This window comes from Colossoma macropomum, unplaced genomic scaffold (assembly GCF_904425465.1).
Source record: "Colossoma macropomum unplaced genomic scaffold, Colossoma_macropomum, whole genome shotgun sequence".
In the NCBI taxonomy this organism is placed as follows: Eukaryota; Metazoa; Chordata; class Actinopteri; order Characiformes; family Serrasalmidae; genus Colossoma; species Colossoma macropomum.
This window is the reverse complement of record NW_023495737.1, coordinates 365,562-378,846: the sequence shown is the minus strand read 5'-3', so window position 1 is coordinate 378,846 and position 13,285 is coordinate 365,562. Positions and strand designations below refer to the sequence as shown.

Genomic DNA, 13,285 nt, shown 5'->3' with positions numbered 1-13,285 from the left:
AGATCTTCTTTTGTCTTATTCCTCCACATAACAGCTGCCGAAGGGCGATTCCTGCCAGCGCACCAATCATGGCACCTTTTCTTAAGCAGCTTTATGCCAATTGGTCAAGGCACGTTCATGGCTGTGGTACTGAGTCAGCTAGTGTGCTTGTAGCCTTGACATTAGCTAGACGGTTTCTAGCTTTCTTGTAGCAAATGAATAGAAACGATTTATCAGTAATGCTCATCATAAATAATAATGTATTAATCTAACTAACATTGGTAGCTCTTGCTAACATTGGTAGCTCCATTTGTTCCCTACCAGAGGCTTAACGGTAGCTCACTTCAAATAGCTTAACATTGATCTACTAAGCTGCTAGCAAGGTTTCTTTGACTGTAGCTAACAGTGGCTAACAGTGTTCTACTGAACTCTCCTATGGCGCTTGTCTTCATAGGCTCATCTTGTTAATCCTGTATATTTATCTTCTATAGCTCTGATTGGCTGGAGTTTTGGCACAAACGTTCAGACATTTTACAGCGAGCAGATGTGAAAGTTGAGCGCGCGTTGCGGAGCTGAGAACAGAAATGATTTGCGCGCACGTGCGAGTTTTGAAGGTGAAGAGCATGATTGAGCAGTTTTTCCAGTTTTGAGTGAAAACCGGAGTGTTTTGCACGTTCGAGTTCTGAGAGGGAAAAACATTGTTGTGCAGATTTTCAAGTTTTGAATGAAACCAAAGTGTTTTGTTGAGCAGATCCGAGGTGTTTACCTGCGCACTTCATGCTGACAAGTGCATTCAAGTTCATTAGCTGCGCACTCAGAGCACCGCTGTCCTCTCAAACCGGAACATTCCTCTCTCAAACATCAGGATCTTCTTTCAAACATTTTGACACAAAACGAACTCCATATTGGAACGTCTTCCAGTCCAAGCACTGGCAAATATTTTTCAGATGCACATAGAGTGTGGTCGTTTTGTTCAATAAATGAATGAAAAACTGTATAATTGCGAATGTTATTTGTTTTATTGGGTTATCTTTATTGTTAAAACTTAAACGAAGGTCTGATCTTATTTAAGCGTTCAGAATTCTTCAGATTTTTTTAAACTTTCATATAGCTTCCTGTCAAGAGGCTACAGAGAAAGACATCAGATACAAGATTATTAAATTTACTTGTAAAGATTATCAGTTATTCACATAATCATATTTTACTCTATACTCTTTCATATTTTCATACATAATGCTGCAAAGTGTGTTACATTATTACATATTAACATTCAGCAATACAAAAACCTAACATTATTTACAAATGTTTACTGCAACCATCTATATATTTTATATTTACATGTACATGCAACTTATAAACCAATGTTTATATTACATGTAAGTGTAAGAAACATATTATATGTAATGTACATCGGTTCTTAAGAGCAGTGCAGAAAATCTGCTGTGCAAATCTCTAGTTCTACTTTACATACCACCATCATCAGTTTTTATCTCTGTACAAGTTTTCTGCCTTTAGGAAAATATTTAACTTCCTACAGGATGAAGGAAAGATGATTTAACCTTTTTCTGAACCACATAAAACCACTGTGTCATATGAGAAATAGAACACTGTCGCAGAATTTCTTTCCACATCCTCAATTATTCTAATTTACAGAATGGAAAATTAAACATATTTTTCACACTAAAAAAACTTTAATGTCCTAATACTAGAGTAACTGTTTACTAACCTAGACAATTGTGGTAAACTGAAATTAAACACTAGGGTCAAGGGTCAATGGAATGCATTTTTATTATCTGTATACAATTACATGTGTGGATATTCATTGGCCAAACTAGCGAGTAAAAAGATAAAGAATTAAACGAAACATGGAGGATACACAAGGCTGAAGTCAAACCAAACCAAAACCTTCATGCACTCTGTCCACTTTGCGAAGATGCCTGTTAATAAATTTGAATTGAACTGAATAGTAAACAGATATCAACGATATCAGAAATATCCGCGTTAGGAGTAAAAATCTCATTTCTTTTGCTTTTCACCAAAAATCCCATATGTGTAAGAAGTGGATTGATATTGTTAATCGAGTCATGAAAAGTACAAATTGTGGGTGTACACACACACACACACACACACACACACAGACACACACACACACAAAAAGTGAAAGGATTCGGCCATTAGATGCATTAGAGAGTATCTAATATCTGACACTGGGATACTGTGTTGTAAAATAATAGCATTAAAACTATATCTGCAATGTACAATTACTATGAACATCATCTTCATTGATGATTGCTGAAGCAGGAGTTTATCAGCAGTACAGGATAGCACAAGCTTCAGTGTTGAACAGATGATGGACTGCGTGGTCATATGCATTCATGGAATCATTGCAAAAAGCGCACATGAGTTATAGCCTCTTTAATCCTAAAAAAAATATGAAGACTGGTTTAACACAGCAGTAGAGACTGTTGTCAGCATGCTCAACATAGGTATAAAGACTGAAAACAATTCAGGATGTTCAGTAATTCACATTTCTCTTCAATCTAAGTCAAGCTGAAAATGACTGTATTCAGTTTTAATAGGGGTTTTTCTGACTTACCTGGAAACCTTCACCCCAGACTCAATTAGGCTGACAAATACATGCATATATGTCAGAACAAAGCAATCGTCCTAGAATGAATGAGAGAGAGAGAAAACAAGAGAAACCTTGATTGTCTTTCATGCAAGAGTAGCCAAAAAATCAACTCATTGATATTTTATGTAATATCATAAAGCTGAGGTTGTATTTGGTTATATGAAAAACATGAAAAAGCCACAACTCACCTGCTCCTCATGCCACTTACTGAAGGTCTGTCTGAAATGCTCTGCTACATCTTTCATATCGTCCAGTCGATTTAGTGGACGTCTCTCTACCAGTACTGTGAGGCCTCGTTCAGGGCATGTAAGCTTTAGAATGTTATGCACAGCCCTTTCGATCCTACTTCTTCTCTGAAAAATAATAAGGGATATTCATATGATTTAATCGCTGCAGTGAAACTGAATTTGTGAATTAAATAATTATGGATGGGGATTGCACACTGGGCGAATGTTTAAGAAAAATGAATAAGAAAGCTGTTCAAAACTGGTAAAATGAATAATAAAGCTGGTCATGGCTATGAAACAGAACAGTAAAATAAGAAGTAAATATGTCAGTTCAGTGGGACTGGCATCAATCCTTACCCCCAGAAGCTTGTCGTACTCTCTCTGTAGAGCTCTCTTTTTGTCAGGGTGCTTTTCTCTCTGAATTTGGTTTTGTAGAATTATCAGTGGGACTTCATGGGATGGGGTGAGATGTGTTAGTTTGAAGTTTTCAGCTCGACTAGCATGCTCTGCCTGAGTTCTGGAGTCAGGACAGCCCAAAAAGTCACTGATGAAGAGTTTGCTAAGCTCCTGGAGAAAGGTGTGAAAAAAAGAAAGCGATGCTTTGTTTTATGTTTATTCGTGTAAAAGCTTTTCATTGATTTTCTTAGTCTGATTACTTATATATTACAAACCCAGTTACCTTATGTTACAAAACCAGTTAGTAAATTCTGTTTAACCTTAAATTTAAAGCAGTGCTAAAACCTGATATTTGATGTTTTACTTTATGAACTTTATTGATTTGATTACACAGCCATTCTGTTGTAACACATATAGAATGTTTCTTGCCATTGTCATGTTGAAATAAAGCACAGATGGCATCTAAAACACAGCAAATGCTGCTACAATATGTGTATGTGTCTTTCAGTTAATTGTGGTTTTACAAATGTGCAAGTTACCCACTAACACATCTCCATATCATGACAGACCCTGGCTTTTGAACTTTACATTGGTAACAATATGGATGGTCCTTTTACTACTTTGGCCCAGAGAACATTAGGGGTGCGGGAAAAAATTCTTAGATGCATCGCGATGCGGACGTGCACGATTCTGAATCGATTCATTCAACCTCAAAAATCGATTTTCTAAATATTTAATTTATAACGTAATGTTGACGGAACGCAAAGGGCGGAACTTGGAAGTTCGGAAGTGCAGCACCCGGACAGTCTGTGGCGGCACACAGCAAAAACACAACGGGATGAGCGAGAAATCCGACCGGCTCCCTCTGCATTAAAAGCCAGGTTAGGTCAGGAGTCACAACACAAATGTTAAGAAGAGACATTTTGTCCTTTCAACAAAAATCAAACCACCTTGGGAGCCACAACATTTAATGTCCAGTATGTCTCAGGGTGTGTTAATGTCCTAGTATATACTAAACAATATAAATGAAAACGCGGACCTGCTCTACTCTGCTTTAAGCTTTAGCTATAGCCGCTTTTCTTCCATCTCCGCCAGAAAACTTTTCCTCAAAAGTTGAATAGTTTCTTGTTAAATGTCTTTCAGCTATCGGCTGTTTTACGAGGCTGAAATCGCTTCTCATTCTCCAGCTTCTTGCTGAACTTTCCCGTTCCACCTTAAATTCTGACTGAGGCGCCGAAGGTAAATGTGGCACCATTTAAGGTGGAACAGGAAAATTAGAAAGAGAAGCGAGTTCATCTTCGCAACTTTTTAGTGTTTGACTAAACATTCAGTTTTGGTTTTTGGCCTTGCTTTTCACACACTAATGTTTCTGGATTTCCTGAATCTTTTGATAACATGCACTGTAGAGCATGAAATACCTAAAAACTTTGCAAACGCTTGTTGAGGACTGTTGTCAGCTGGGGTATTTGCTGTTTTTGATGTATTTTTTGGCAAAGTGGTGAGCCGCAATGTATCCTCATAAAGGACTAGGCCTTTCCTGGATGCTTCTTCAATTCCAACACATTACGTCCCCTGTTAAAGATGTTTTCTGAACATTTCACAACATTCCCAGTTTTAAACTGCCCCTGTCTCAACTTTTTTGGAACATGTTGCAGGCATCAGTTCCAGAATGAGCATATGTCCACAAAAAGCAATGAAGTTGATAAAACATTAAATATCTTGTGTTTGTACTTCTTTTGTTTAAATACAGCTCAAAGTGGATTTACAAATCACTGCTTTCGGTTCTTATTTGCATTTCACGTACCGTCCCAACATTTTTGGAATTGGATTTGTAGTTTACAATTTATGATGATTACTAAATAATAAATCTTAATACTGTTAACTAAATAATGAGCTGAGGGTTCAAGGGGTTAATTTGGAATTCTGTTGTAAGTTTGTACTTACATTGTTGCCGTATTGACAAGGTGTAGAATTTTTGACCTTCTCCTTCAAATAATCAAACTGATCCTGGAAAGTTGTCCTAGTGAGGTCAGACTGTTTAAAGAAGAAATAGATAAGCAGTTAAGATCTTTTGAAAATGTGCTATACTTTCACTGAAATAAACATTTATTGATTTACTGTTTGTTTTAATGGGGGTCAAGCAAAAAATCATAACTGACCATTTTGCAGTGTAACAGCCAGTATGAAGTGAATTCACCAGCAAGAAATGTACATCTGACTTCATCATAAAAACAGGCATGGTGGGACTGATATGGAGTGGAGGCAGACACTCCATAAACTAGAGGACAAAAGATAAAAGCATGAAAACTTGAATCTTCTTCAGTCACTGTACTAGCTGCACAAAGGATTTAAAAAGCTATTTATCTGGGCAGCAAGCAATTATTTGCTCAGAAGAACACTAATATTAGAATAATACAAACAACATCAACATAAGAATAGTGCTTTATGTATGTCAGTGTGTGTGTTTAATGATTCCAGACCATTTCCAAATACCTAGTTTGGCTAGTCCATGTTTCATTAAGTGGGTTGGTGAAAGAGTTTAATAAATCTATGTGGTGGCTGGGGGTACTGAGGACACATCTGTGGAACTAAACTTTATTCTTTTATACTAGTTTAGTAGTTACAGTCAAAATAAAACTTGCCCTGTACGTTTCCTGGGAGATGTTCAATCATTGATCCAGATTCACAGCTTTCTATGTAAATCACCATCTGCAATGTTACATATAACAATGTAAATTATGTTTCTTAAAAAAAAACAACAAAAAACAAAAGCATGAAACATTGCGGTAGTTGATTACTGACCTTTGAGAACTGCTGGTGTCGGGACATCATATTTACGGTGCCAGCAAGGTCAGATGCATAAAGCTGAAATGATAAAATGTTGAAAGGTTGATTTATTTATTTTTTTTAAATGTGTCAAATGCTGAACACGAACTAAACTCATCTTACAGGTTTCTTGGGAAAGCCAAATTGTCCTGAACTGCCATGGTCTGACAGATAGATGAAAATTGTATCATTTTGATCACTGTTGAGAAAGAGAGTGGGACAGTCCATTAAAATGACTTTTTTTTAACCCTTTGTTTTTGTTTTAAACTAATTCGCTCAACTGAGAAAATTACCTTTTTAAGACCTTTTTTGGTCTTCTTGCCTTATTGTCAACACCTGCTTCATCTCCACGGAGCACAGCTAGAAAGTTACGAGCGGATACATCCTGTAAAGAACATGTAGGTGGATGAATGGATGAAGGCATAGACAGATTTTACCTCCAAATCAGGTGAACAGTGTAGGAACTACAACTATTTTCATATACAGCCCCCCCCCTTTAGGGGCTCAAAAGTAATTGGACAAACTACATAGTCATCCACTTTTATTTTTTTATACTTGCAAATCCTTTGTAGTTAATGAATGCCTGAAGCCTGGAACCCACAGACATCACCAGATGCTGGGTTTCTTCTCTAGTGATGATCTGATAGGCTTTTACTGCAGCTGACTTTAGTTCTTTAGGGGTGTTTTACCTTCAGTTTATGCTCAATTGTAGTAAAATCAGGTGATTGACTTGGCCACTGCAAATCCTTCCACTTCTTTGGCTTAAAAATTCTTAGGTTGCTTTCACAGTATGCTTCAGGTCATTGTCCATCTGCACAGTGAAGTGCTGACCAATGAATTTTGAAACATTTGACTGAATCTAAACAGATATTACAGCCCTATACACTTCGCCTTGTTGCTGTTGTCAGCTGTCAAAATGAATAACTAAGCAAACAGTCACAACAGAAAAAGCAGTCAGTCTCAGTTAATACAGTTCCACTGGAGCCATACATGTCCATACCATGACACTACCTCCACCATCATTGGTGGATTAAGGTGATCAGGGGCCCCTAGGCTACACTTTAAAAGCCCCCTCCCATGAAAAAACAACCACAAACATCATATCTATCTACTACTAGACAGATGAGAAAATACCAAGGGAAAGTAATGCTACTGCTGGGTGAAACAGAAAAACATAATAATGATGCACACACACACACACACACACACACACACACACACACACACACTGAAGCTTGAAAAGAAACCGAGTGATGTAATACAGGTGATAAATTACTCAACAAGATAACTCAAGAACAACACAAACACTGCAGCCAGTTATAACATATACACAACAATTTCTTAATACACAACACTGTTAGAATAAAAGTATTGTGCAGGTACATTTTTTGTTCATTAAGGTACAAACAATGTAAATGTACCCTCAAAGGTACAACAGTGGTTTTAAGGTCCAATTGTGAACCTTAAATAAAGTTTTTTCCAGGTAAAAAGTACATATTTGTACTTGTGTTTTAAAACAGAACAATAAAATAAAAAGCCTGGAGACGAGATGGAGTAGGACGTGTGTGTGGAGTCAATACAACTCATCTGGACCAGTGCCAGTTTTGGAAAAGAGCCATTACTGCCTCACACGCTTAATACAGGGTGTGAGAATAATTGTAATATAATGACATCTCTCTGGCACTGCGAATATGAGGTAATCTGTTCTGTCATTTCAGCTCTTGATGATATGTCATCATGGAAAAATTATATTCTGATAACAATAAAAATATAATTAACCATGCAGCCCTAACATGCAGGACATTTTGCAAATGCTACCAGCATCAAAACTACAAGTAGAATATTTTGAGAGTCTAAATCACCCTATCAGGAAATGCTACCAGCTTCGAAATGTAAGGGTAGTAAATTTTGACAGCCTAAATCTCTTTATGATAAAATGTTACCAGCAGAACAATTCAGATATTTTGACAGCCTAAATCATCTTATCGGGGGTGAATAGTAATATTAAGTTGAATCTATACAGAATTAACATTAAAATTGCGATAAAATGTTTGAAACATGAAGTTACTACTCTAATGTTATGTGCATGCTTGGTAGGATCAAAAATGCACCTAACAAGAGGTAAGAGGTAATTTTTAGAACAGCAACAAGTCATAAATAGTCTAAAAGTGAAACAAAACACTACTTTTACTGTGCATTGGGCGGTAAAAATAGCAGGCACACTCTTGATATTTACTTGCCATTTGCTAATTATCTTTGGAGAAGTACCTCTTCTGGTGATCTGGTTTACAATTGAGCAACATTCACAGCTTTGTTCTGACATGATTCAGGGCCTATTTTAAGTAAGGATGCCTACATCTATTCAGCAATTTTAGATGAGCAAAGCTGGGTCCCAGCATCTCTTGTCTCCCTTCTTCTACAGGTTCTGTTACCAATAGCTCTGCAGCAACAGTTGGGATTGTGGAGGCCATGGCAGCAGTTCGTGGCTTTGTCAGTCTCAGTATCATTATCAGAGGATTATTTTATTTTTACCTAAAATCAAATTCTGCTTTAGAGCCACAACAGGGCAGTTAAAGAGCCGCATGTGGCTCCGCAGCTGCTTATTGCGGACCCCTGTCCTAGAGGGTGTTCTTGATCTGACCAGATGTTGTGAAGGTGGTTTTCTTCTCAGGGAAAAAAATCTTCTGTCATCTACTACAGATGTTTTCTGTGATCCTCCGGGCCTTTTTTGTGTTTTTGAGCTCACTAGCACATAAATGTTGTAATGTAAAAAAGAAACTGGTGTAAATGTTGTGATATAAAGATATAATAATAAATGGTTCCTTATGTCTGTAGTGCTATACCATGTGTTCCCACATGCCAGTCTGCAAATTCATAACAGTTGCTCACATAGCAAAGTAATCAGAAGTATAATCAGGCAGCGTACAGGCTGAAATGAAATGGAAGTTTTAAAGAGCACATACATCTCCAGTGTAGTCCTTCAGAACTCCTGGGTAAACATTTGGGCCGTTAGGCTCATTGATTATTTCTCCTGGATATGGGTTTCTGTTGAGAAAAAGAAAAGCTGGAGTCTTTCTGCTTCCTGTCTTAACTACACAAACATCATTTCAGTTTACAAATAAAGGCATTATATAAAGCCATTTCTCCACAAAACCATATACTCACTCTTCATGGTAAGCTATATCATCATACATCATCACCACAACCTGCTCATCTGGAATGCCATTATGGTGAACCATTTGATAAGCATGGCAGACATTCGCCTAATGAATAAAGAAAAAAATGTGAAGGGAGAAAGGGAGAAAGGGAGAAACTAAAACCTAAATCATGTTATAACATAAATCGCTAAAGAAAATATTTAATTATAAGTGGTGTGAGACATTAACTAATTTTAAAATTTACTTAAACTGTAATAAGCAATAAGCATACCTGATGTCTGTAATTTTTCCAGTCTTTGGATCCAGCAGCCAGTAGAACCCACTGCTTACCTTTTTTCCAACTCATTTTGGAAGCTAAAAGAAGAAATAAGTGAATATTTTGAACATAGGGAATAAATATTTGTATGTACAAGTATTTAACATTGTAATGCTTTAAATGAATCTCAGCTGATTGCACACCATTTTCTGTGTCTTTTTTTTTTAATTATTATGTTTAGCTTGTCTTACTACCTATGTGCAATGTTTTGAGTGTTCTTTTAGTAATTTTGAGTAAAACTTTGAAACTTATTTGGGAACACTTCATGAAACTGATTTCTGTTGGTTTATTATGAATGACGGCCTGTCCGGGGTATTTCCTGCCTTCCGCCCAATGACTGCTGGGATAGACTCCAGCATCCCCTGCAACCGAGGAGGATAAGTGGCTTAGATAATGTATGGGTGTGCATGATTATGAATGACTATATGGCTCCCTCTGATAGTGCCATGGTGCAAAGACAGTGGTATTTCCAGAATGTGTTGTGTCCAGGCCTTCAGTTTAGTTGTCCTGCAGCCGATAGTGTCAGCATTGTTATATTTCAGCGGTTTTGCACAGGGAGTAAAAGGGCATTATTCTGTCAAACAGGTCCATTCAAGTATTTTTCAACAATGAGATGATAATTCACATTTATGTTTTTGCTTACAAAATGATTAGACTAAGCTGAAATATTAAGTAGATGTAAATACAGTTCTAGAAATAATATTTTATTTTATTAAATCAGCTGGTTTCATGTTTTTGTTAATGTGTGAATAATGAATTTCTGTATATAATCAAAATGGCCTCACAATCAAAAAACCAAGGCATTTACCCCTGTACTTACTCTTAATTCTTATTTTATTATTATTTAATCCCAATAATTACTCTACCCAGTGAAGTCATAATGAGATCATTTGCACTGACAACAGAAATGTACATTCAACTTGGTTATGTATTAAAAACAAACAAACTTGAATTTGCTCTTTTCTTTTGTTGGATTTTTCACGAACAGACTCTTCACGACACGTTCATTCTGCACTCTACCTGCCTCCATTTTCTTCCGGTTGTTTGAAATCCCCATTCTCTCTCAAATATAAGTAGACCAACATCACCTCCATAGGTTGTGGAAGAGTGCGTACATTCTCTCATTTCACTTTCATAAATATTGATCTTTATGTAGATTGCTGCTGAGCATCATTTTTATGTATACACAACCTTTATACATAGGACACCACCCAGCTCCAGAACTGATCCATCATTATTAAAAACACAGAAACCTGACATTTCTTTAACCAGAGAGAGCTGGAAGGGTAGAAGCAGTTGTAGAAAACTTTATGAATGCTCTAATTTGGTCAGGAGGTTGTTTCAAGTTAGACATAAAATGTGAATGTGAGATTAAACCTAACTTCCTCATTCAGCTGGCAGTCCTGCATTACATATTCACCCCAAAGCGTCTCATTACTCTTAACTATCACTCAGTAAACTGTACAAGACTGAAACTATAATGACTATAAATAATTATAATTGCAGAAACTATAATAACTGAGAATTACTGTCAGAAAACAAACACGAAGATATTATATCATACCGGTGTCATTGCCTGATGCCTGTTTCAGATATCAAGAGCAGACTGAACAACGTTTACTTTCATTTTCAGTCTTACAAAGAGCACACCCCACACAAAAGCCATCACTTTGTTCTGTATAATCTTCTTTTCTTTCATTTTCACTCTTAAAGGACCACACGAAGTGTTTTAATTTATTCTGTGTCAGCCTCTTTTACTTTGTAAACTGTAAGTGAGCTGATGCGCAAGCACAAGGCAGTAGTTGAGCAAGTCTTTTAAATCCACCAGGGAACAAGATTTGTTGTAAGAATGGGAAATATGACCATATTCTAACATAATTGTGATACATTGTGCCCTGCCCCAGTATTCTTTTCTGAGCACATCACCAGGAAAGAACACTGAACAACTGTATGTTTCAATAAATAGACAAAATACAGTAGTGTGCAAATGTTTGGACACCTCTGGCCAAATTACATATTTTGTTGATTTAAAGAACTAAACACTACCTCTACAGCAAACTATTTCAAATATATAAGTTGTATTCATATGTTAATGGACAGTTACTTTATATGTAATTAACTGATGGGGAAATGAGAGTGCTCCTCTGATTAGGGGCCACCTGTTTTTAATTTGACAGTTTTTTTTTTTTAAAAATGGTATCCTTTTTTGTTGCCTTTCACATCCAATAAAAGTCTTGCATATGGGCTGAAATATAGACCTCTCCTAGTTGGTGGAAGCACCTGTTTTTCTTTATCTTAAAACATAACAATAAAATAAAAAGCCTGTAGTCAAGACAGGGTGAATGGAGTTGATACAACCTAAAAAATATAATTGCAATGGTACATGATACAATTATGTTCCTTAAATAAAAGTTCTGAAGATGTACCCTTGAAGGTAAGACCCCAGTCACAAGAGGGGTGCATTGACAGTTTACTACCTTTTTTTTCTGAGAGTGTAGTTCATGGTGGATTTTGAGGTGTTTTGGCTTATTGTCTTCTTATAGAAGCTGACCTCTTTTAGCTTTGTTTTCTAGACTGACTGTATTACATTTACTTCTATGATTTGCTGATGTTTAGTGAATCCATTCTTCCATCTACTTTCCTCTGCTTCCTGTGCCACAGGCTGCCACACAACCGCAAAGCACAACAGATTGAGATTGTAACAGTTAGTAAGGTGTTCTTGTCATCACATGCTGTTTTTTTCCTCCAAACACACCCTTGGTTCCATTTTAACTTATTCAGTGTGCTGCATTTTCTCTACAATGCCTCTGGATTATCTAGACATTGTTTTGCATTCTTTCAGCAATGCCTTTTGTGATGTGGTCACACGAAAGATTTCCTTCTGTTAACTCAAGCAACAATGCACAGCAGAAAAGTACACTATCAATCTGAGCTTTTCACCTCAGATATCAACATATTATGTAATTTTGCATATGTGCAATGTTGAACTAAAATCTTTTTTTGATCATATATTTTAAATATAACACTACTGGTGTTTTTTTCTGTTCCAGCTTATGAAACCGCAGGCAAAATTAAAATGTGTGTCATGAAAATTTTTCACGTATCTTCATATTATATTTTTCTCAGATCACCCAATGTAATGGAGATCACAGAAGGTAGACACTAGATCGCCTGCTGGCAATGCTTTAGGGGTCTTACATTGGGCACATGTGGAACATGAACTGACAAAAGAATGAATGTCCTTATTCATAGTCTCCCACCAGTATCTATTGGCTATCAGTTGCTGTGTCCTAGTCTCTCCTGGATGGCCTGAAGCAAGGGATGAGTGAGCCCAGGTAATTAGGGAAGTGCGGAATTGGTTGGGTACATATATCTTCCCTGAAGGACAATGATCTGGTACCTCTATATTTGGTAGTGCTCTCTCAATTTCTTCATCTAGCTCCCAGCGAATGGCACTTATATGTACTTCAGGTGGAAGGATACTTTCCACCTGGTCTACCGAGCTGTTAGGGGTGTCTAAGTTATGGATTCTAGATAAAGCATCCACTTTGGTGTTTCTGGATCTGGGTCTATAAGTGATGCCAAACTTGAAGTGAGAGAAGAAGAGGGACTACCTAGCTTGGCGTGGGTTCAATTGTTTAGCAGAACATAAATACTTTAGATTCTTGTGGTCGGTCAGTACCACAAAAGGGTGTGTAGCACCTTCTAACCAGTGTCGCCATTCTTCGAGAGCTAATTTAATTGCCAATAA

At 36.9% G+C, this 13,285-nt stretch overlaps 1 protein-coding gene across 1 annotated transcript; it reads right to left on the bottom strand.

Moving 5' to 3' along the window:
- Nucleotides 1–2,799: 2,799 nt before the first annotated feature.
- On the bottom strand, nucleotides 2,800–11,139 carry LOC118802903 (legumain-like; the record flags this gene model as incomplete). Its single annotated transcript, XM_036563327.1, has 12 exons — nucleotides 11,099–11,139; nucleotides 9,490–9,572; nucleotides 9,226–9,323; nucleotides 9,024–9,105; nucleotides 6,354–6,445; nucleotides 6,184–6,259; nucleotides 6,037–6,099; nucleotides 5,877–5,943; nucleotides 5,394–5,512; nucleotides 5,179–5,268; nucleotides 3,196–3,405; nucleotides 2,800–2,964 (listed from the first exon to the last, which is right to left on the bottom strand). Coding segments are annotated over exons 2-12 (1,137 nt in total), but the record flags the coding sequence as incomplete, so codon positions are not given.
- Between the last annotated feature and the right edge of the window lie 2,146 nt (nucleotides 11,140–13,285).